The sequence below is a fragment of the Aquarana catesbeiana genome, linkage group LG02 (assembly GCF_042186555.1).
Source record: "Aquarana catesbeiana isolate 2022-GZ linkage group LG02, ASM4218655v1, whole genome shotgun sequence".
NCBI lineage: Eukaryota > Metazoa > Chordata > Amphibia > Anura > Ranidae > Aquarana > Aquarana catesbeiana.
This window is the reverse complement of record NC_133325.1, coordinates 654048828-654074456: the sequence shown is the minus strand read 5'-3', so window position 1 is coordinate 654074456 and position 25629 is coordinate 654048828. Positions and strand designations below refer to the sequence as shown.

Below are 25629 nucleotides of genomic sequence, written 5' to 3'. Positions count from 1 at the left end.
ATTCAGAAATCTAGATGTCCCTTTGGTTATCCTTCTATATATACTGCTTTCGATTTACTGAATCTTTGTTTTTTTTGTGTGTGGGTTTTTTTTTTTTTAAAGCATTTTGATGATATCTTTGCAGGTGCCTTTAAGGATGATTGAAGCTGTGGAGAGCCGTGACATGTTCCAGCTACAAATTATTTGCAAAGACTCCAAAGTAGTAAGGTATATAGTTGCTGAGTGTGGTCTTTGTTTGTTTTTTTTTTGTTTTTGTTTTTTATAATTTTTTATCATTTGTGTCCCCTACCAAAAAAAGCTGTGTTTTAAAGTGCCTAAATCTAAAAGTAAAGCTGAAAATCTGTAGTGATTCTCCATTGCATTACTTGGCCACCAGAGGACAAGAACATTTACGGTCCTTGGTCTAGTAGTCAGTTTAATTTGATGGCTCACTTTGCACGTTCTTACTGAAGCGTAAAGCTGAGTTCAGGTATAATAATGGTCTAGCCTCTGGTAAGGAATTTGTCTACATTCTGCCTTTAATTCAGCTGCCTCTGCAATTGATTTAAGTACAGATCACATTTTATTTATTCTGTGTTATCAAAAATGTTGTTTAGCTTTTAAGCGAAACATCTTATTGTAGTAATTTTGTCAACCCAAAATAGATTTTTGTTTTTTCCCCTCTTTTGGTAGACACTGTTAAGTTGCATTGCCCACCAATGCCTTGTATTCCTTAGCCTTTCTAATGCAAGTCTAAAATATAATGCTTCCCTCTTTGACTTGCAGATGCCACTTTTCTACATTTAAGCAGTGCCAAGAGTGGTTGAAGCGGCTGAGCAGAGCTACTGTACGTCCCACAAAGCAAGAAGATCTGTTTGCATTTGCCTATCATGCATGGTGCCAAGGGATCTGCTCTGATGAGGAGGAGCACCATGTCCACCTCTGTCGTCCAGGTAAGAAATAGCCATATATTTTAACAGTGGGAGTACTTGTGATCCAGACATCTCTACTAGAATGCACAGCCAGGTGCTTCAACACTATCAAAAAAGCAATGCAGCCTGCTGATTGGACAGTGGAGGAGCAGACAGTTATTGCTGTTGGGTGTCCTCACTGGGGAGATTTGCCACTCTCTTTTTAGCCTAGTGACCATTGGTGCTGAAAGAGAGTGAGGGGAATTCCAGAATTGTCATCAGAAGAGGTGTGGGGAAATCTTGGAATGGGGCCACCTGCTTTGATGACCACTATGTATAAAAGGAGGGATTTTTTCACGCTCTGTCTCCATAATAGGAAGCAAGGGAAATCTCTCCAAGAGCACACATGTGGAAAAAAATAAATAAAAAAAAAAAACTGACTGGTTTTCTTTACTACTATCTAAAACTTAAAATAAAAATAATAAAGTTTGGTTATACATACACTTTAAACTGTCTGGTTAGAATACATTGACCAAACAGTCTTGTTTCTTACACAATATACCTGTGCCACAGGGTCTGTCTGCAGTCCCACCTTCCTGCTTTATAGCCACAAATATGCTCATCACTGAAGCCACAGAAAGATGTCTCCCAATGGTCATATCATGCCCCTACAAACTGCCTTAGAGATCTTTGTCCACTTAAAGCCAAAATATGGCTTTACAGAATATGAATGTGGACTTTGTTGCAAAGTTTTATTGGTATTAGGCTCCATGCACACTGAAGCTCAAAAAAGCTGTTTCTGGGTGCCAGATTGCTGGAAGAAAACGCTGGTTGAAAAACGTGATTTTTAGCAGCGTTTTGCATTGCCGTTAATGCATTCAGCAGCGCTACCTTTTAGCAGTGTTTCTCTGCCTCTATTCAAAATCAATGGTTCCCTATGGGAGCCTATTGATGTGAATAGAAGTCGCACCAGAAGTCGGATCATCATGATCCGACTTGCGGTGCGACTTGTGTGCTGAGGATGAAGGGGAAGCCCCGCCAAAATGAAAAAGCAATTGGTGTGGGGTTCCCCCTCTGACAATACCAGGCCCTTCGGTCTGGTATGGATTTTAAGGGGAACCCCCCCTCGCCAAAAAAACGGCGTGGGGGGTCCCCCCAAAATCCATACCAAACCCTTATCCGAGCACGCAGCCCGGCCGGTCAGGAAAGTGGGTGGGGACGAGCGAGTGCCCCCCTACCAGGCCGCATGCCCTCAATATGGGGGTAGGTGCTTCAGGGCATGAGGGGCTCTGCGCCCCCCACCCCAAAGCACCTTGTCCCCATGTTGATTAGGACAAGGGCCTCTTCCCGACAACCCTGGCCTTTGGTTGTCGGGGTCTGCAGGCGAGGGTCTTATCGGAATCTGGGAGCCCTCTTTAATAAGGGGGCCCCCAGATCCCGGCCCCCACCCTATGTGAATGAGTATGGGGTACATCGTACCCCTACCCATTCACCTGGAAAAAAGTGTCAAAAATAAAACACACTAGACAGGTTTTTAAAGTAATTTATTAGGCAGCTCCGGGGGTCTCTTCCGACATCGGGGGTCTCTTCCTTCTTCTTCGCGCTCTCTGGCCTCTTCTCTGCGCTCTCCGTTGTCTTCCTGCCGGGCTCCTCCGCTATCTTCTGCTCTTTTGCCCATTCTTTTGCTAGCGGTTGCCCCATCTTCTCCGTCGTCTTCCCTCTGCTCTTCTTCTTCCGATGTTGACACAACGCTCTCTCCCGCTGTAATGCCGGGTGCGTGGTGCGCAACGACTTATATTGGCATGAGGCATGGTCACCTGGTGATGTCATCCGGTGACCCTGCCCCTTATGACATCATACCCAAAAAGACTGAATGCTGTAATAAAATCAAAAGGTGCTTCAACTAAGTATTAGTTTAAGGGTGTGCACACTTATTCAATCATATTTATTTTTTTTTTATTTTTACTTCCCTCCACCGAAGAGATTTCAGTTTGTTGTTCAACAGAGTTGTAAAGTTTATATGTCACATTAAGGGTGGAAAAAGATCTAAAATGATTTATCTTTGTCTCATCACAGAAACCTGACATTTTAAAAGGGGTGTTTAGACCTTTTTATATCCACTGTATATTGAAGTACTGCTGCCTATATTTTGTAATCCGCTGACTGTTTTCCCTGAAGTTATTCTCCATTTTTCAAATGTTCCCATCACATGCTGAGTTTGGATTACCCAGATTTGAGACGGGTGTGCTGTGGATGTATATAAAGCTGTGATGTAGCATAGCAGCACCTCAGCTGGTTACCATTAATAATAAAGTGCTATCCTGGATCAAGACGTTTTGAAATCTCTGGAAAGGCCAATTGATATAAGCTCCTTTTTCTTTAATCGTACATCACGGGACACAGAGCCATAGTAATTACTATGTGGGTTATAGTCCACCTTCAGTTGCTGGACACTGGCACACCCTAAACAGGAAGTTGCCTCCCTATATAATCCCTCCCATACTGGGAGCATCTCCGTTTTTGCGCCTTTGTCTAAGGTGCTGTGCTGAGCTCCTCTGGAGCAATCCTTGCTGGGGCTAGCTATGCAGCCGGATCCATTCAAAGTGTCTTTTAGGCAAAATTGAATGGTACCCGGGCCTCAAGTCCGAAGAAACTAGGTTTTTGCTTGTAAACGCTTCTCTTTTTAGAGAGCTGGACTCCGGGATCCAGTACTTTTGGTATTAAGGCCATAAAGTTTTACTGGTGGGGTGCTATTACAGGTCCAGGATTGTGGGTTCCCCGAGGGTCCCCGGTTCCTGAAGGTTTGTTAACGGAACCCACCGTGAAGGCTGAAGATTGGGTCTGTTGGTTTTACCACAGAAAACCCTGCGGTGGGAAACACCAGGCATTTCCTATTTGACACATTTACTATTTGCATCAGGCTGAGCATTAATAGCAGCGGCAGTGGCTGGACTATTGCTCAAGCAGTGGATGCAATTTCTTCTGGTAGTACCTCTGCTTTGTGCATCGGGCTAAGAAGGGGGGGGTTGAAACACCCCCAAAAAAAGAGCTATAAGGGTCTCCCTCAAGCCCTGGAAAGCCTACTAATTTCTACAAATGGCATCCTCCCCTGAGAGAGGGGGGCTAGTCAAAGTGAGCATCAGGGCCATGAAATGTTTGCATCTGTTTTCAACACTGCAGCCCCTGTTTATTTTACTAAAAAAGATCTTTTTTCCTCAGCCATGATAGGTTTTTAAAAAAAGAAAAAAAAAAGTTTAGTGACTTTAATCGCATCCCAGTATGGGTCAAAATGCGACAGGTTCTCTTCCATTGCCCAGGACCCTCAAACTGAGGAACTAGGGGGGAGAAGGAACTAGGGAGGAACTAGGCGGGAGAAGACAAATTCCCTCGGGACCGTGGTGTGGCTGATGACTCTTTTTCTGAGGTGTCAAATGCGGGAGAATTAGCTGTTTCAATCTTAAGATTGATGGTGCAATTTCTTGCTGAATGGTCCGCTCCACATTTATGTACCCTTAACTGAGTGTTTGGGTTCGCTAAAGCCTCCTCAAGCTGTGCATGCCCTTTTCTGTCCATTCATTGTTGGAAAAGCTTTTTTGTATCTGAGAGGATCACCCAGATAAGCGAGATTTTCCCTCCTAAAAAGTTTTCACACTATCCTATGGTGGAGGAAATTCACTAAGTAGGGTATACCAGCAATCAACGCTGTTATATCCTCTGTGAATAAGAGTTTGACTTATCCAACAGACAATGTTTAAATGCTTAGGGATCCAACGGATAAAAAGTTGGCATTCCTATTAAAAAAAAAAAAAAATTAACACTTTTTTTTTCTCTGGCAGATTGAGTGTCTCAGGCTGCGCTGACAGTAATTGCTTGATCGTTGCCAGACCAGTTTAAACAGGTGTTCAAAGTTATCCTGCTCAGCAGGCCCAGGATCTGGCAGCTTTATGTTTGCAATAGTTACTTTGAGAGATTCTATCTTTCAGGCCTTGCGCCCTTCCTTAAGCACCATGCAGAATCTCCTGGCTAGTCTTCCTTTTGCAGTGAAACAGCTATTTGGGGATGTTTTGGATAATACATCCAAAGAAATTCTAGTGGAAAAAGTACCCCGTTTGCCATTTAAGAAAAGGAGTAAATGTATTTTCGTTTTTAAAGCTCTTTCTTCTGTGCCAGGGGCATCAGCCTCCAGGCAGTCACGACGGCTTCTGCCGTCACGTTCAAAAGGTAATCCTTAGGGTTAACCCCAGGGACAAAAGAGGTCTTGGGGGAGGAAAACTACAAGATACTGAAGCCTCCTTATGAGGAGGCGCCCCCGCTCGCTCAATAGGGGGAATTCTTCTGCATTTCTCAAGGATCTGGCAGGAAGAGTGTCAAGACGAATGGGGGACTTCCTCAATAGTTCCAAGGTACAAACTGGAGTTCCAAGAGTTCCCGTCTCCTCGTTTTCTCAGATCAAGTGTTCCTAAGGATCGAGAGAAAAAAGTCTTTCTCCCAAGCATTGGACCATCTTTTGGCAAAAAGTGAGCATGGTTGTAAGAGCAGAGGTTGGGGTTTGGTTGAATCCAAATGGACATTCTGGATCTCAAAAATCTATATTCAATTCCTGAATATAACCACTCTTTTTTCGCATGGAGTCAATCCAACCTGTTATCTCCATCCTACAAGGAGGAGAACTTCTGGCGTCAATCGACGTCAAAGATGCATACCTCCATATGCCTATTTCCTCGCTCACTAGTAATATCTATATATTTTCAAGGTGGAAAATCTTAATTCTCAGTGTGTACCTCTGCTTTCCGGTCTAGCTACTGCACCTTGAGTGTTTACAAAGGTTCTGGCCCCTCTTCTAGCCAGAATAAGGGCCCAAGGTATAACGATTATGGTTTACCTGGACGATCTGTTCTTCATAATCCAGTCGGTAGCCTGCTTAGACCAAAGTATAGTCACCACATTCAACTACCTGGGATATCTAGGTCGGGTTCTCAGCCTAGGAGAAATCTTCATTAAAACCATGAAAAGGGCTTAGATACTTGGGTCTGATCGTAGGTACACCCAGAAAAGGGTATTCTTGCCCCAGGCAAAAGATCAGCGCCATAAAGTAACTGATTTAGGTAGTCGAAGCAAGATGAATTCTTCTATTCAACTTTGCATGAGGTTGTTGGGAAAGATGGTGGCTTCATTCAAGGCCGTTCCTTATGCTCAGTTTCATTAGAGACTGCTGCAAAACATTATCCTATCGGCTTGGAACAAAAGGTTCAAGCTCTAGATTCCCAGTGTGTCTGACTCCAAGGCCTGCGGCCACATCACCCTAAAAGCACCCGATCTTGTCTGATCTTGGAGGCTAAGCAGGGTCGGGCCTGGTTAGCACCCCGATGGACCACCTGGAAATACCAGGTACTGTAGGCTGGGTACGCCGGAGCCTCAGTTTATGGTTAATATCCAAAAATCTGCAAAGGGGAAAATCCTTCCTTCAGTTACCATGGAAGTAACCCAGATCAGAAATGACCTTGCCCATTATCATTCTAGAAATTCAGGCAGAGCACTTGGTTCTGAGGGCCTGAACGTTCAGTTTTGCGGTATTTTCCTGCCAGGATTCAATCCGACTATGCCACAGCAATGGCCTATATTAATCACCAAGAGGGCACAAGAAGTTGTGCGGCCCAGAGAAAGGTGAATCATATCCTATCTTGGGCAGAAAACAATGTACTTTGCCTATCGGCGGTCTTCATTCTAGGAATAGAAAATTGGCAGGTGGACTACTTGAGTCGCCTGCAGTTGTTCCTGGGAAAATGGTTCCTTCACCCTAATATCTTCCTGTCAATATGTCAAAGATGGGGGATCCTAGACATAGATCTGTTTACATCCAGGTTCAACAAAGAAATCAACAACTTTGTGTCAAAAATAAAGGATCCGCTAGCATGCGGAACAGATTCCTTGCTATTCCCGTGGAATTGGTTCTCACTAATTTATGCATTCCCTTCTATTCTGCCTGCGCCCACGACTTCTTCGCAGGATCAAGCAGGAAGGGAATTCGGTGATTCTTCTTGCCTCCAGCAGGGCCCAGGAAATCTTGGTATGCAGGGACCGTAAAGATGACAGTAGGGGACCCATAGACCCTACCGCCATGGCCAGACCTTCTTTCGCAAGGTCCGGTATTCCATCCTACTTTACAAACGCTAAATTTAACGGTTTTGCTATTGAGACCCACACTCTGAAGAAACATGGGCTGTCAGGTTCAGTGGTTTGTATCTTGATTAATGCTAGGGAGCCGGCCTCCATAATTATATATTATGAAGTCTGGGAAGCATATGTCTCCTGGTGTGAAACCAGGGTTTGCACCCTAGGAAATAGGTCAAAGGTAGAATCCTTGACTTTCTGCAGATGGGGTGAGAAATAAAGCTGGCCTTTCTAAGGACTGGTCTCGGCCTTAATGGTATTATTACAACGACCACTTGCTTCGCTTTCTTTGGTTCGTTACTTTATTCAGGGGGTAACACGGCTTAATCCCTGGTTAGGTCACGACTGAATCCTTGGGACTTGAATTTAGTTTTTGGCGGCATTACAAAACAGCCTTTTTTTGGACCGATACGACATAATACCTTAGTCCTTTTTTGACATGGAAACTATTTTTTCTGGTAACCACATCTGCTGCAAGAAGGGTATCAGAATTGGCTGCTTTTTCTTGTAAAGAGCCATATTATTATTGTTCACAAGGATAAGGTAGTATGGCGTCCTTATCCAGGACGCCATAGGTATTTTTTTACCAAAGGTAGTATCAGGTTTTTATCTAAACCAGGATATTATTCTATCTTCATTATTTTCCAGAAACCTGTTCTATGGAAGAAAAGTCACTACATTCTCTTGATGTGGTGAGAGCAGTCTACTTAAAGATGACTGCTCAGATTCGTAAAACTGATGTTTTGTTCGTATTGCCTGAAGATCCTAACAGAGGACAGGTAACATGGAAATCTACTATTTTAAATGGATTAGACAAGTAATCGCTCTAGCTTATGGTTTAAAGAGGTAGTTTCTACCCTCTCAAATCAAAACGCACTCCTCTAGGGCTGTTAGTGCTTCGTGGGCAGTGCATCACCAAGCCTCCATGGCTCAGATTTGCAAGGTCGCAACTTGGTCTTCAATCCATACATTGACCAGATTCTATCAGGTGGATGTAAAAAGACATGAGGATGTCGCCTTTGGGCGCAGTGTACTGCAGGCAGCAGTATAAGTGCTCTGATCTCATGGTGCCCTAATTCTGTTGTGTCTCCCACCCCTCAGTTGGCATTGCTCTGGGACATCCCACATAGTAATTACTATGGCTCTGTGTCCCGTGATGTACGATTAAAGAAAATAGGAATTTTATAACAGCTTACCTGTGAAATCCTTTTCTTTTAAAGTACATCACGGGACACTGAGGTCTCGCCCTTCTTTCTAGTATACACGTTTATTGCTTTGCTACAAAACTGAGATGCTCCCTGTATGGGAGGGGTTATATAGGGAGGCAACTTCCTGTTTAGGGTGTGCCAGTGTCCAGCACCTGAAGGTGGACTGTAGCCCACATAGTAATTACTATGGCTCTATGGCCCGTGATGTACTTCAAAAGAAAAGGATTTTACAGGTAAGCTGTTATAAAAATCCTATTTTTAAACATGATACCCGGTCTTTGTGAGCTGTAGTGGCTTCCGAATGTTGGGGTTTTTTTTCCCTGGGTAATGCCCCTGTGCTTGGTCGGGCAGTTATTTTAACAATGCTCCTCTACAAACTACACACAAAGCAATCGGCCTCATTCACACTCTTGAAGAAGCAGAATTTAGGTCTGGGGAAATGTGTTGCGTCAAGTCTCACCCTCTTAGCCTAATCTGCTGTATCATTATAAGAATTAATTGATATTGGAATGCATGCAGTTGCAATTGTGTACATCAGACATGCAGACACTTTCTTGAACCAATGAGCATGGGTTGGGAGATATATATCTCTATATATATTTATATATATATATATATATATATATATATATATATATATATATATATATATATATATATATAGAGAGAGAGATATATAATATTTGTGTATATTTTATGTATATGTGTGTATATATTATACATGCATACGGATTCTGCTGTTGAAAGTAAATCTATTTTTCTGTCATCTTCCAGGACGGCTTGCAGAGGGATGGGCTCCTCCCACCTAGCACAGGAAACGCATGAGCCACATTATAAAAGTACAACACATGCGATATCCCCTCAGTATTTGTTTCCTCCGGCCAGACAGGAGCTCCAAACAATGTTTATTTTATTTTTTTGTCCAGCCTTCATGCTACGTGGCAGGGGCCTCCCGGCGTCCATACCCAGTGTAACAGGGGCAGTACTCCTGGGGTACGTGTCAGCTTGGGCCACCCATAGACCTGAAAAAGCGGTCTGGAGTGAATGTAAGGGACCCCTTCTCTCGCTTTGTGGTTGTAGCCTCAGTGAGGTACCTGTTAGGAGTGGAGGTGGTGGCCCAGTGGGGTCCATCCGGAATGGCACAGCAGGGTCCTGGTGGAGGTGCGACCCCACCGCGTGGTTCAAGGTGCTCTTCTCCGCTGCTCGTTTACAGAGATCCCCATGTTTCAGGGCTTCTCTTTCCTCAGCATGTGGACCGCGCTGGGGGCGTGGAATGATGTCACTTCCAGTGCTTGTGGCAGGAAGTGATGCGGCCATCTTGGTACACCCAGATGCCGGGAAATGAAGCCCTAGCAAGGGTAATTAAAAGATAACAGGCGTGCTGTGCGGGAAGGCGGCGCCGGATCCACAGCGCTGCCCTGGGTTCTCCACACCTCCTTTTAATAGGGGCCTGGATAAGAAGATGGCGCCAAAGGCTTCCAGAAGCAGCATGGAGATGCCAGGGTCCATGGAAGCAGGTTTGGAGGTGTCATCGATTGAATCAGGCCCTAAGGTAAGAAAATGGGGGGGAGGCTGCTCCTTTTCTTATCCTCCTGTGGTGGGGGCATAGGGGTCTTTTTTCCAGAGCCTATTTTGTTTATGCTTCTGCTGGACAGGTGTCGCACATACTAGCATAGGCTCCAGTGGTGGGTACTTTAAAGATTCTTAGATTAGAATTGTGTTATCCACTGGGTGTTTTGATAATTGGTATTTACTTCAGTGGAAGTAATGCGCTGGCGTTTGTCATTTGATTTATTGCAGGACAAAGCCCATGAGCCAAAAGATAGCAAAACAGACACCCAGAAAAAGGTGCCCAATATGCACCATGAAAATGCCTTCTGGTTGGAAGAAAAGTGCATGCCAGGACTGTATAGATAAACTCATCAAGGGAGAGACAGGACCTGTCCTCAAGGGTTTTATGGACTCAATGAAGGAGATGAAACTTTACAGTCCTTTAAACCCAGAGAGCAGGAAGCTCTTGCTGAACCTCCTGTACTTCCGGTACCAGCACCGGTGCTAGGCCGATAGTCCTTGCCCAGGCATGGGCAGCCCACCAGCAGGGAGTACTGGAAGAGCTGGAAGAGAGCTCAGAGTCGGCCTCAGATTCTGAGGAAGGGGAGCTTAATGAGGAAAAACCCAGCAAAGTCCAAAGATTTCTTTTTCCTTCAGAGGAGCTATATATGACACCCTGGAGCTGGAAGAACCAGGAGTTGTCTGTACATGACCTTTTTATATGCAAGCCTTCAGCCTAAGCAGACCAGAACCTTTCCGATGCATATGTCCCTAAAGGACAATACTTCAAGAATGGAAGAATCCAGAGAAGGGAGTCTTCTTCCCTAAGAATCTGAAAAGAAGGTTTCCCTTCAAGGAGCAGGATACAAAGTTGTGGGAAAAGCGTCCCAGATGAGACGCTTCCCTATCTAAAGTTTCAAAAGGTTCAGATCTCTCCTTTGAGGACACAGGCATCCTAAAGGAGCCAATGGATAGAAAGGCGGAAGGGTATTTAAAGAAAGCATGGGAAGCCTGCTCTGCTAACTTTAAACCAACTCTAGCCACTACATGCATGGCTCGTCCGCTTGATTTGTGGCTAAAACAGCTCCGCACTCTTCTGGAGTCAGACACTCCCAGGAAAGATTTTGGATGCTTTGCCAACTTTAAGTAAGACAGTAGCCTATGTAGCAGATGCGTCCACGGAGTCTGTAAAGTTTTCGGCCAGGTCTACATCATTGATTAATGAAGCCAGGAGGGCTATCTGGCTGAAGTCCTAGGGAGGTGACAGTGTCAAAAACCAAGCTCTGTTCCCTCCCCTTTTCTGGAGATTTGCTCTTTGGTAAAGAGCTAGAATCTAATCTAGAGAGGTCGGACGATAAAAAGAAGGGGTTTTCTTTTCCCAAAAAACAACAAAAAAGGAATTTTCGTCCCTTCCAGAGGTCAGGAGAAAGGAACCATCGGGGGGGCAGACTGCAGCGTAACAAGGGTTTTGCAGCTACGCAAGACCAGAAAAGAGGGTGGCCGTACAGGAGGGGAACAGGCAGAGGTGGCTTCCTTTTCAAACCCTCCCAGCCTAAAGACCCTTCCCAGTGACTCAGTTGGCCATGTGGGGGGAAGGTTGGGGTTATTCCTCCCACAGTGGCAGGCCATTTCCAGCAACAGCTTTATCCTATATCTGATCAAGTCTGGGTACAGGATAGAGCTAGTGGGTTGCCCCCCTCAAAAATTTCATCAAACAATTTTCCCAAAAGACGTGGAGAAATCGACAGCTATGTCTTCCCTCCTACAGAGTATGCTGGAGGAGAAGGTGATGAGCTTCACCCCCCCCCCCCCAACTCTAAGAAAATGGGGCTTTTTTTCTCAAGTTTTTCTGATAAAAAAGGAAAATTGCGACTCATTCTGAACCTAAAGCAAGTGAACATGTTTGTAAAGTACAAACGATTCAAAATGGAGTCAATATATACCACCAGAGATTTGTTAACCCCTGAGGTCTTCATGGTCTTATTAGACGCCTATCTTTATGTCCCCATTCGAAAGGAGTCCAAGCAATATTTCAGGTTTGCATTGAAGAATGGGTTCAAGACCCTCTATTTTCAGTTCAATGCTCTGCCCTTCGGATTGGCGTCAGCACCACGCATCTTCACGAAGATTCTGGCAGAAGCTCTGTGGACCCTGAGAGGGGAGGGGATTCACATAATTCTCTACCTGGACGACCTGCTGATCTTTGCAGACTCAGCAGATGAAGTGAAACAGAACCTGAGCAGAACTATCAGACACCTTTAGCAGCTGGGGTGGCTGGTAAATCAGGGGAAGTCATAGTTAGTACCTATTCAAAGTATAGTATTCTTAGGATGCTTAATAGACTCAACTACATCCAAACTTTTTCTGATGAAAGAAAAAGTAGCAACAATAATTGCAGAGGTAAGATGCCTCGGCGCATGTACAGAGACCTCAATTCAAGGTATAATGAGGGTCCTTGGTTTCATGACAGCAGCCATCCCAGGAGTCCAGTGGGCCCAATTTCATTTTCTGGCACTTCAGGCGTTCATGCATTCTCTCTGGGATGGAAGGAAGGAGTCTCTTCAGAGGCAGAGATCCCGCAGGAAGTAAAACTCTCAATCAAGTGGTGGTTAATCCCTGCAAATCTCTCTGCAGTTCGACTTTGGGCCCAACACAACCCTCTGACGGTTACCACAGATGCCAGCGGTCAGGGGTGGGGAGCCCACTCATGCGCACAGATGGCCCAAGGGGTCTGGAGCTGGCAGGAAGCCACCCTCTCCTCCAATGCAAGGGAGCTGAGAGCTGTTCTAAAGGCTCTAGTAGCCTTTGGTCCCACTCTGAGGGGAAGACACGTGCAAGTCCTTTCGGACAATATTACCACCGTAAGCTACATCATCAAGCAGGGAGGTACGAGAGTGGCAGGCCTTATGAGGATAGCAGAGGAAATCCTTCAATAGGCGGAGGCAAATCTTCTATCCCTGTCTTCAATTCACTTAAAAGGGGAATTAAACACTTTGGCGGATGTCCTAAGCAGGGAGGTTCTGTCTCAGACAGAATGGTGCTTGAATCGAACAGTGTTCGAACAGTGCAGAAGTGGGGTGTCCCACCAACAGACATTTTTGCTACAAGGCAGAACAGGCAGGTGGAGCAATTTTTCTCCCTTCAGAGAGACCATCTCAGTCTGGGCCTAGATGCCCTATCCCAATCCTGGGAAGCAAGCCTGGTGTATGCGTTTCCACCTTTTGCCCTCATTCCAAAGATCATCCGGAAGATAAGCGTGTCGAGCATGAAGGTTATCCTGATCGCACCATTCTGGCCAAGGAAGTCTTGGTTCTCAGGACTACTAAGACTCGGCATCATGGAGCCTTAGAGACTGCCTTACAAGACAGACCTCATATATCAGGGAGAGGTGAATCATCCAGAAGTGAGCTCTCTTTCTCTGACAACCTGGCTACTGAGAGGGAGATGTTAGAGCGGAGAGGGTTATCAGCAAAAGTAATCAGTAAGTAATCCTTAGCAGCTGGAAGCTGTCTACTAACGCAATTTTACAATAAAATCTGGAAGAAATTTGGGGCCTGGCGCATGCTCAACAGAGTCTCAGGAGCCATGATCCCAGCTGTCCTAGATTTCCTCCAAGCTGGAGCAGAACTAATTTTTGCGGTCAATACCCTCAAGGTGCAGGTATTAGCTCTGTCTAGCTTTTTAAATCAAAGGCTGGCAGAAGAGCCCTTGGTCAGGAGATTTCCTGCATCCATTAGCCGTAAGCGGGTCCCCAAGTTAAGGAGGTTCCCTTCCTGGGACTTATCCACAGTGTTGCAAAGTCTTTGTAAAACACCGTTTGAGCCACTAGAGGAACTGCCCATAAAGCTCTTAACCTTGAAAACAGCGATTCTAGTGGCCCTAGTCTCCGCTAGGATGGTTTAGTGAGATACTAGACAAAAGACAAAATTATCCTCTCTCTGGACCTGGCATGTCTCCCCAAAGTACCGTCTAACGTCCAGAGATTGGAAGAGATTGTGATACCTTCATTTTTCTGAGATCCTAAAAATAACAAGGAGGCTGGATTTAATAAAATAGATGTCAGATGCTTGATCACTTACATAGAGCGCACCAAGGAATGGCAATGTTCCACTAGTTTGTTTTGTTTGCGGGTTCAAAAAAGGGTAAAAGGGCATCCAAAAATATCATCGCAAGGTGGATGAAGTCTGCCATCGCAGAGGCATACAAAGCAGCATCCTTGACACCACCGTTAGGAATAAATGCTCATTCCACAAGAGCGGTTTCCACTTCTTGGGCTGAAAGGGCAGGAGCGTCTCCCCTCCAGATTTGCAAGGCTGCAACTTGGTCCAGGTTCCAGACTTTCGTAAAGCATTACAGACTGGATCTGCTTACCAGCCAAGACCAGTCTTTCGGTAGGAAAGTGCTGCAGGCTGTGGTCCCGCCCTGATCAGGTTGTCCTGTTTTGTCCTCTCTGTAAGCCGTCCTGGAAGTTGACTTGGAAAAACAGTGTTATTACCTGTTAACTACTTTTTCCAGGAATTTTCCAGGACAGCATCAGTTCCCTCCCATTGTTGGTGGATTAGCAATGTAAAGCACAAAATAAAGCTACGCTAATGAGAGGGTTTATTGATTGATTATTTTGAAGCTTTCGGTTATTTGTTAATACTGAGGGGCTATTGCATGTGTTGTACTTTTATAATGTGGATCATGTGTTTCCTGTGCTAAGTAGGAGGAGTCTATCTCTCTGTAAGCGGTCCTGGAAGATTCCTGGAAAAAGTAGTTCGGTAATAACACCGTTTTACTACTCTTACTATGTTCGGTACCCCAAAAGACCATCCTTTTTTGGTGACAATTTTAAATCTAAACATTCTTATTTATGTGATCAATCTATGCAAGTGATCATTGATGGACAAAAGGCTTGGTTCACAAAGCTAACACACCAGCATAACGTTCCTTCTTTTACATTTTTGAAAAAAAAAAAAAAAAAAAACCTTTCAGCTGTGTGCAGTGAGATTTAAAAAGCAGCCGCATGGCTAAAATAAAGGTCCTTATCCTTGTGTAAAAGTGCAACTGCTGTCAAATCTATATTTCTTGTTTTAGAGTGAAGAGGGATTGGAACACCTGTCAGATGCCCATGTTAAGAAGATTCGCCCTCTCTATTTGTCCTGATGACTGTTATTTAGCAAGAGTGAAAGTTAAAACCCCAAACTTTGAATTGTGAAAAGAACAAGAATTGAGCGGAATCTTCCAATGGAGACACTAGTTCTGGTGACAGGGAAGGGTTTCCCTCACTTTGAAGGGATTTCCTCTCACTTTCTGTTGTGGTTTTGGGACAGGAAGTGAAGGGTAAATCTCCCCAATAGTACACAGATGACAAAAAAAAATTGACAGGAATTCTAAATCCTCCCTTACTCTATCCAAAATAAGAACAATAAGTTTTTGCTTTAGTTTAACTTTAAGGGCATATTCACTCTGTATGTGTTGGCCAGCCTTGCAGTCCCAATGCATTAACGAGGTAATTTGCCTTGAGACCAATATTTTTAGCACTGCTGCAGTTGTGTGGGCTGAAAAAAAATTAGGACACGCTTTACTTTAGTGCAGCATGTTGTGAAACAATGCACCGTGATGCACACAGATTAATGAAATGTAATTTTCTGACATGGCAATAAAGTTGGGGGAACAAAATTACAACACACCTGCAACACTTCCTTTGCAGCACACGCCAGCGGTTGCAGTTTATTGTAGCTGCTGATGTTAACAAGCCCTAAAGCTTTTGATTGATTGATTGAACCTAAGGCAATTTTTGTCTGGATAGGGTGTCTTTTTTGTGTTTTGACTTTTGTGGGTGTTGCTAACTGTTCAAATTAATGGAGTTTAAAGTAGTCGGAGAAAAAGCTATAGAAGAAGTTTTACCCAGGTGGCATGGTATAGAGATGCAATTTTCCCTAAAGTGGCATGGGTAACTTTTAGAAGGAATGGATTAGGTTTGAATAAGAAAATTACATTTAACTATATAAAATCTTTATCTCTATCTATAATCCCTGTCATAGATTATGCATTAACTGCAGCAGATAACATAATTTTGCTGTCTCTCCAGACAGCCATGAGTGCTTGAATATTATGTAACTATGAATGGGTTTATTTTAGGTGATCACGTGAAGGATCGCTTCCAGATGGAGTTGCTACGGATGGGCTTTGATATGCAGAATGCCTGGAGAGTGTCTGAAATCAACAACAACTACAAGTGAGGCATTCAGATTCACAGAATTCAGAGCTGATTATCCTTTTTTGGGAGAAATGATTGAACCAGATTTTACATCATATTTGGAATTATTTATGTACAACGCCCTGCTAGTGTTCATCTATCATTTCTTTGAAGGGATTTTACCATCACATTACTAGTGGTTGCAGCACATTTTTTGTAGTTCATAGTTTGTGCTCAGTTAGAATTCCTTTTTGTCTCCAATGTCAATAGACAGCGTCATTTTGTAGCCTTAAATTGGAGTTCCACCTAAAAATGGAACTTCTGCTTTAAGGGAAGGTTATCCCCTCACATGCCACATTTGGCATGTCATTTTTTTGGGGGGGGGGGAGCGGAAACCCTCTTTTTAGAGGGTTCTAGCTCCCACTTCCTCCCGTGGCGCCGGAAAGAAGATCACCTCTCCCCCCTCCCTCTTGGCAATCATCTGGGACACGTCACAGGTCCCAGATGATTGCCCGGCCAGTCACAGCGCGCAGCGCGTGCCCGGCTGTAAATCCACAGCCGGGCGCCCACAGTGACAATGCCGGCGCCGCAGAGAGGAGGGGGAGACGAGCGGGGCTTCGTTCCCTGGCATTGCTGGACCCTAGGACAGGTAAGTGTTCGATTTAATAAAAGTCAGCAGCTGCAGTATTTGTAGCTGCTGACTTTTCATTTTTTTTTTTTTTTAATTGGAAATCTGCTTAAGTCAATGGATGTCATATTTTGCAAAGGTTCTCATTTTGCATTACTATGTCCCTGTTTACATGATAAAAGCAAACCTGCATGGAATGCATCGCGGAAGCGTTAGCGAGTTTACCAGCATCAAAAGCCCCTGGTTCTGATGGCCTTCCATTAGAATTTTATTCCCAATTCCAGGAGGTTCTTCTCCCCAAATTGCAAGCACTGTACTCACATATCTAAGAGTCTGGCACACTCCCGCACACCATGGGTGAAACCCTTATGCCGCGTACACACGGTCGGACTTTTCGTCTACAAAAGTCCAACGGACGCCGACGGACTAAAGCTGGCTGGTAATCCGATCGTGTGTGGGCTTCTCCGGACTTTCAGCAGACTTTTTCAGCCTCAAATCCGACGGACTTTAGATTTGAAACATGCTTCAAATCTTTACGTCGTAACTACGACGGACCCCGAAATCCGCTCGTCTGTGTGCTAGTCCGACGGACAAAAACCCATGCTAGGGCAGCTATTGGCTACTGGCTATGAACTTCCTTATTTTAGTCCGGTGTACGTCATCACGTACGAATCCGTCGGACTTTTGTGTGGTCGTGTGTAGGCAAGTCCGTTCGTTAGAAAGTCTGCTGCAAGTCCGCCGAAAGTCCGCCGGAAGTCTGTCGGACAGGCTGTCGGACTTTTGTAGACGAAAAGTCCGACCGTGTGTACGCGGCATTATTGTCCTTACTCTGAAGCCAGGAAAAGACCCTTTCGCCCCATCTCTCTCTTACAATTAGATGTCAAAATACTCGCCAAAATTCTTGCCCTAAGACTGAACAAAGTAATACTTAGCCTTATTGATGCCGACCAAACGGGCTTCATGCCCAATAAAAACACTGCATTTAATCTGAGGAGACTATTTATGAACCTCCAGGCCACACATGACAGCATTGGCTCAAGGGCCGTGGTTAACCTTGATGCCACCAAGGTATTTGATTCGGTGGAGTCTGATCCATTTTCTCTGTCCCGAGGAACTCGCCAGGGATGCCCCATATCCCCTATGCTGTACGCATTGACCGTTGAGCCGTTGCCAATCGCCATAAGGGCACACCCTGACATAAGGGGTCTCCGCATGGGGCAGGTGACTGAAGTACTCAGCCTCTATGTGGATGACATGCTTCTCTATTTGGAGGATGTGGGCCCCTCATTGACAGCGGCTTTGCACCTTATCCAGCGGTTTGGCACTTTGTCGGGAATGCAGATCAGTTGGTCCAAATCCCAAATCCTCCCCATAGATATCACTGCCCCTACAGCCGCACAGGCGGCTCTCCCCCTAGCAAGAACGAATAAGCTCAAATATTTAGGTGTACAGTGCTACGGATCCCTTACGGACTACACACGTCTTAACTTGGAACCAATGTATGATCTCCTCAAAAACAAAACCCAAATATGGTCCAGACAACCTCTTGGAGTCATGGGTCGTATCAATTTGGTAAAGATGATTCTCCTCCTCAAATTACTCTACCTTTTCTGGCATGCCCCACTATACATTCCAGCCCACGTGTTCAGATCCAGGGAGTCCATACTCAACACATTTGTTTGGGGCCCTAGCACTATATTACATAGCCTCCCAATTATCCCGTTTCTACTACCTCAAAGTGGAGTTCCACCCCAAAAAAAAAAAAAATTAGTAATGTGTTTAAAAAAAATAAAAAAAAACATTTGGAGAAAAATTTTTTTTTACTCACCTCTAAATGCCTGTTGCTAGGGGGTCCCTTGTAGTCTGCCTCTCCACCCTCCCTCTTGTCAATCATCTGGGACACGTGACCGGTCCCAGATGATTGCGGGGCCAGTGACGGCGCGCGGCTCGCGCATGCGCAGTGGGTGCCCAGCTGTGAAGCCACAGCCGGGCGCCCACAGTTAAAATGCCGGTGCCGCCGAGCGGAGGGGGGGGGGATGAGCAGGGCTTCGATCCCCCTCATCGCTGGACCCTGGGACAGGCAAGTGTCCGATTAAAAGTCAGTTGCAGTATTTGTAGCTGCTGACTTTTAATTTTTTTTTTTTTTTTAAATGGGAACCCCGCTTTAACAGACATGACAAGCTCCGCTACTCCACACTGGTATGCACGTCGGCCACCGACGTAGTAGCCCACCCCTTCCAGATACTTTTCTGCAAACACCGGGGCCTCTCTCGCCTAGGCGATAGGCGGCATATGCTATCACACCACAGCAAAATTTGGAAGCTAGCACAAACCATCACCGGGGCTCCCCCCCGTATGTTCACACGCCACTCTGGGACAACCCTCATCTCCCTGAAATGATGACTATTCCCAACCACAAGCTATGGGTAGCCAGGAGAGTCATATATTTATCCCAGCTCATCACCGGAGGCGCTGTCAAGTCGTTCCAGGCCCTCAAGGAAGAATTTGATCTTCCCAATCACATGCTCTTCCGCTACCTACAGGTCCGTCATGCCCTTCAATCTCAATTTAGTGCCTCCATCCCTAAGTTGGAATCGATGACCTTTGCGGACATGGTCCTTGGTGAAGACCCTAAGAAATGAATCTCCTTCCTGTACAACCACCTTCTTCTACCCACAGCCACCGCACATGCATACCAGTTGAAAACTAAGTGGGAGACTGACCTGGGAGGGGATAGAGGAAGAGCAATGGGGGGAAATACTAGAAGCCTGTAAAAAAAAGTATTACCTAAATTGTCAGACCGCCTTACCCATCTATATATCCTCCATAGATCTTACCTCACCCCTTCCCACCTATCCAGGTGTAAACCAGACGCCGACCCAACCTGCCCAAGATGTGGCGACACTGACAGCACTTTTTACCACTTAATATGGTCCTGTCTACCCATCTAGTAATACTAGTCACAGATTGTCAAGTTCCTCCATGATCACATGGGCTATCCCCTATCACTATGCCCACATCAATGCTTACTCAGCCTCCTCCCTATCTCAGAGGAGGAAAAGTAGCTGACGATATTCTCACAGGAAACCCTCTTCACTGCCAGAATGCAGATAGCCCAGCTGTGGCTTAGACCCGCCTTCCCTACCGTCCAGCAGTGGAAAAGGGCCGTGAACCTCCTTCCCTACAAAAAAGTCCTCTACTCCCACCAAGGATGTCCCGGCAAGTTTAATAAAATCTGGGACAGATGGGTGGATGACTCCTCTACCTGCACTGACTAATGCCGATTGCTCCTCTAACCCTACTAGTAGGACTGCTTAGCAAGCATCCCCATCACTCATACTAGCAAGAATTATGTGAAATCCTACTAATTTATGTTGGTGCCCGTTGCACCTTGTATCTTGAATGTGATATCCTGTATTGACTTTTATGCTCATTAAACTTTATTTTTGATTTTAAAAAAAAAGCAAACCTGCATTTAGAAATGAGGATTGGGAGAGTCAGGGCGACATCAGAACTCCCAATCTGCATGCTTGTTTTGGGTCAGAGACTCAGAATGCAATTAAAACATTGATGCAGCATAACAGCCAGGCAACTAGCATTTTCCGAAAGCAAGGTCATCAGTGACAGCCCTCGTACTCCCTCAGTGCCAGTTCTCTTCAATTTGGATAAATTGCACCTATAAATGTCCCTGAAACTTATTCTGTATGATTCTTAAAGTGATATTAAAGGTTAGGCTTTTTAAAAAAAAACTAAAGAAAAAACAAACCTGTTCTACTTCCCTGCTCTGTGTAATCACTTTGCACAGAGCAGCCCTAATCCTCCTCTTCTCAAATCCCCCTCTGGCACTCTTGACCCCCCTTGACCAATGTCCCTAATAGCAAGCCATTTGCTAGGGGGGCACTGGTGCGTGTTCGCTCCTGAGCCCTGCTCTATGCATCCATAAGACACATAGAGCCGTGACTCAGCCCTTCCCCCCACTCTTCATTGGCTCGCTGCCTGCGATTGACAGCATTGGGAGGCAATTGCTCCTGCTGCTGTATCAGCCAATGAGGAGAGGGAGTCCCAGGACAGCCGAGGAAAATGGGGCTGTGGGGGGAGCAGCAGGTTTTTTACCTTCATGCATTGAATACATGCGAGTAAAATAACCTTCAGTCTTTACAACCACTTTAAAGGAGCGCCACTCTCACCCCAATTTTTTTTTTCAAGTCAGAAGCTAGAAATACTGTAGCTGCGGGCATTTACCTCTCCCAGTTATTCAGGGATGTCCTCACTCAAGTTGATTCTTCAATTGGTTTCAGACCCAGGCGCTGGCATCTTAAAGAAGTTGTAAAGTCAGAAGTTTTTTAGTCTTCATGCATTCTATGCAATAAAATAAAAAGCCTTCTGTGTGCAGCAACCCCCCTAATACTTACATGAGCCCCATCTCTGCCCAGTGATGTGCACGAGTGTCTCGGCCGTCCGAGACTCTCCCTCCTGGTTGGCTGAGGCACAGCAGCGATGCCATTGGCAGTCAGTCAGCCAATCAGGAGAGAGCTTCTTGCTGTGGGGACACTCAACAGGAGAAAGGGGCCAGGAGCACAGAAGAGGGACCCAAGAAGAGGAGAATTTGGGCTGCGCTGTCAAAACTAGGTACTCGCTCCCCCAAAAAACTTCCAATAATTTAAAGAGGACAGGGGGGTAAATACAAAGAAGTGGAACTTCCTCTTTTGGGTGAAGTTCTGCTTTAAGGTATTCCTTTTGAAAGTTTTGGGATAAACCCTGATTAATAATATTGGTAAGATAGAATCTAAAAGTATATCTAAACCCAATCACTGAATCTCATGTAAGCTTTAATTTATTTGTAAAATCTGCGTTTAAACATTTTTCCTCTGCAGATTTTACTAAAATACACAGTGATACTTCCATGAAGGATGACATGGTCTTTCAATTCTCCCACATTGTCATTCTGTCACATGTGCTTCTGGTGGGACCCTATAAGTGACCGTGCTAACACATTGCACAGACTTGGTCCGCCATTGTCGTTATTGGGAAGCTGAAAGAGAATGGAGAAGATAGACAGCACGAAGATGCAAATAACAGTTAAAAAGTGAAAACTGTCTTTATAATGCACAGTGATTTAGCAAAAAAATTGCCATCCAATTAGGGTTCAGATCCACTTTATGGCTTTTTGTAGGGAGTAAGTGACCACATAGAAGTGCATAGATTAGTGAATGATTAGTACCCCTTCCCGGTATTTAAATACTGTTTTTGTGTCCTTGTTCAGGAGATTTCCCTTCAATTCCTTCTCTGTGTGATGCCAGTCACCTGGACAGGAAGTGAATGGAAACCTCTCCAGTGGGGATAAATATAACACTTTACTAGGAAAGTTGCCTTTATTCCAAAATTGGACATAGTCTGCAATAAGAAGTTAAGAGGGCCCCAATCTTTCCAGGCTGTATCCAAAATGTGATAAAAAGGAAAAGGTCCTGGCTAGAGTTTGGTTTTGATTGGAGGTTTTTGCTATCCTGCTTAACAGGTGCTCCTAATCTTTAACATTAATTGTATGTATTTTTTTTCCTTTCTACCACAGACTTTGTCCAAGTTACCCTCAAAAACTGCTTGTTCCAGTGTGGATTACTGATAAAGAGCTTGAGAATGTGGCCTCATTCAGATCTTGGAAACGAATTCCTGTTGTTGTGTACAGGTAATAGCAGATGGTGATGTGATACCATTTTCTGGGCAAAATTGGCTACATTTAGCTACATGGCTTCCATCCATTTTTTTATCAGGGCTGATTTGTGAAAAATAGAGTGAAGGAAAAAACAGAATTGTCCCACTTTACAAGTTGTTTTAGCTTGAGACTCTGTTCACACTGATGCGATGCGGGAAATGCACAGTTTCCCTCATCGCGCTGCATAGAAATCGTGTTTATGTGATCTGCGGGTGTCAATTAAAAGTTGGCACCCCAAAAGCAGGTCGCAGAACGTAGTGTGTTTGCTAGAACGGCAAAGTGCGGCAAAAAAAAAAAAAGGTGCCTGCCACACCTTTTTCATGCGGTGTGATTCAAGCTAAATGATGGGCTCACATTGCAGCGCACAGAATTGCATGTGATTTGCACAGGAATGCAGTGTGACTCTTGTGTGAATCGCATGCAGTGTGACGTATCGCATCAATGTGAACCCAGCCAATAGTTACTGTTGGGGAAACACAACCAATTGTCTTTGCTTGCAGTTTTGTGTTTCTCTTCTCTATATAGTCCTAACAGATTACACAGCAGTTTATAGCACAAGTGTACATCAGCCCTTGTTTCCCAAAGGAGCTCAAAATCTAAAACTCCTAAACATACAGGATCCATTTTGGTTAAGCTTCTGATTAACTTACCAATATGTTTTTGGATTGTCAAACGAAATGGGGAGCACGTTCAAGCTCCATGCAGATGGTGTGCCCTGTAACATTTGACCCCAGCTGCAGGCTGAGAGTGACAACTGTAGCCGGCATGCTGTATTATAAAACGTACATGCTGTATATGGCTGCAAAATGTAAGCAACTCTTTTTTGCAGACATTCGCGAACAGGGGCTGTAATCGCTCGCTGTAGCCAACCAGAGATCAGCTGGTGGGGATGGCGCAATGCCGACGATGAGCATCTAGTAACTTCCATTGCAAAAGCCTGCGCACTTAACCCCGGAGGACGCACAGCTGCTACCAGCTTGAATAACAAAGGCACTGGTGAGGGGACAGAGAATGCAGATACTGATTTTGGTACGTTGCATGTTTTATAGTTATTAATTATGAATTTGGTAAGCCACGTGTACTGCAGCTATAAATTGTAATTATCAATATATTTACAAACAGTCTTATTAGATTTACCTCTCAGTTATGTTAATTGCATTTAATGGCATGGTTTATAGATTCTTCGCTGACTGCCTGTCCTGGCATGGAGGGTAGCACACCACCGCAGAAACTCCTCATTCTGGATGCACGATCCTACACTGCTGCTGTGGCAAACAGAGCGAAAGGTGGAGGCTGTGAATGTGAAGGTAGAGAACATTCAAATATGTTTGCAAGGCTTACTTGGTGCTGAAGTTAACTGCAGATTTTTTTTCTTAAAAATTCTTAAAGTTGTGTTTTTTTTTTTTTTTCTGTGTTGGTTTAAAGTTACAGTTGATACTAAAGTCTCTGATATTTAAAAAAAAAAGTGTTATACTTACCTGCTCTGTGCAGTGGTTTTGCACAGAGCAGCTTGGATCCTCCTCTTCCCGGGTCCCTCTTCGGTGCTCCTGGCCGCTCCCTCCTGCTGAGTGCCCCACAGCAAGCAGCCTGCTATGGGGGCTCCAGAGCTGAGCCACAGCTCTGTGTGTCCATTCAGACATCGAGACGTGGTTTGGTCCTGCCCCCTCTCTGTCCTGATTGGCTGACTGACTTTGACAGCATTGGAAGCCAATGGCGCCGCTGCTGTGTCTCAGCCAATTGGGCGGGAGTGTCCCGGACGGTCGAGGCATTTGTGCACATCGCTGGATAGAGATGAGGCTCAGGTAAGTATTGGGGGGGGGGGGGGGCTGCTACACACAGATGTTTTTTATGTTCATGCATAGAATGCACAAAGGTAAAAGACCTTCTGCCTTTACAACCACTTTAACCTGTCTAAACTATACAACCTTTTATAATAAAAAACCCAGGACCCACGTTTAATTCCAATTTTTATGTATTTATTTATAACTGGTAATGCATTGCATTAATGGATGTGGGGGAGATGTCCAAGTTCCATCCTAGAGCAGAGCCACATTTTTTTACTGCTTGTAGCCTGGGTTCAGGGGCTCCCAATGCATGTTGGGGAAGAATTTTCACAAATGGTATCTGCTGTCTCTTTATTTGTATGCGTTGATCTGTTGACAAGTTCACTTTAAACATAACTAATCATGGTTGGGCTTATGGAAAAAAAAAAGTTTATTTGATCCTTTAGCTTCTTTTGAGCCTGACATTTCAGCTTTAGTGTTATGGGTCATTTCTGCCCTGTCAGCTGCCTGACCTCCTATCTCCCTAGGATGCAAATCATGACAAATAAAATAACCATGATGTTTACTTATTTCAGCCATTCTGCTGTTATTTTACATTGTTTTGCCTTTTAAGGAATTTGAATTGGCTAACCATAAAAAAACAAAACAGATTAACATATCAACGCTGTACAGTGTGGATGGACGAATCTCCCATAGCGACTATTGTATTCTCATAGCCAGTGCCTGCGGCTGTCAGGATACAGAGATGGTGACCACATCTGACTGGGCATAACTGCTGTTCAGCCAACAGTTTTAATTCAAATGCCGCGTACACACGAGCGGACTTTACGGCAGACTTTGTCCGGCGTGTTTTTGGACGGACTTTACGACGGAGTTTCTGAATGAACGGACTTGCCTACACACAATCAACCAAAGTCTGACGGATTTGTACGTGATGGCGTACGACCGGACTAAAACAAGGAAGTTCATAGCCAGTAGCCAATAGCTGCCCTAGCGACGTTTTTTGTCCGTCGGACTAGCATACAGACGAGCTGACTTTTGGACTGGACTCGAGTCCGTCGGACAGATTTGAAACATGTTTCAGATCTAAGTCCGTCAAACTTTCGAATTGTTCGACGAAATCCGGTACGCCGGACCAAGTATGCTGTAAAGTCCAATCGTGTGTACGCGGCAAAAGATCTTGGCTGGAATGTGTCGAGAGGGCCACCTACTGAGCAAATATCAGCTGATTTATCAGGAACTATATGAAATTCGTTCAGTGTATGGTCAGCCTAAAGACTTAAAAACGCCTGCTGGGTGTTTATATTCTAGGTTTAGCAGCCTGCCAGGGTCTGCTCAGCATACAAAAAAGCTAAGACTTCTATAGTTATCTTTGAAAATTCTGTTTCCCCAAAGAGGGCTTGTTTAAAGCATTTTTAGGCCCAGTTCACATCTATGCGGCTCTGCATGCATCGTCTGCGCAGGCAAGGCAGCTCATTCATTTGAATGGGTTGCTGTGCCTGC

The 25629-nt window shown here is 44.8% G+C and overlaps 1 protein-coding gene and 1 pseudogene across 3 annotated transcripts in view; both read left to right on the top strand.

Annotated features, from left to right (window-relative positions):
- The window catches only part of MTMR4 (myotubularin related protein 4), a 151555-nt gene that overhangs the window by 88254 nt on the left and 37672 nt on the right, over nt 1-25629 (top strand). For all 3 annotated transcript variants that reach the window (XM_073616546.1, XM_073616544.1, XM_073616545.1), the window contains 6 exons: nt 125-207; nt 766-932; nt 15947-16043; nt 22202-22315; nt 23172-23371; nt 23521-23649. In XM_073616546.1, the coding sequence (XP_073472647.1) occupies nt 125-207; nt 766-932; nt 15947-16043; nt 22202-22315; nt 23172-23371; nt 23521-23649 (790 nt within the window). The remainder of the gene's footprint in view (nt 1-124; nt 208-765; nt 933-15946; nt 16044-22201; nt 22316-23171; nt 23372-23520; nt 23650-25629) is intronic.
- Nucleotides 6175-6290, top strand: LOC141130562 (5S ribosomal RNA; annotated as a pseudogene).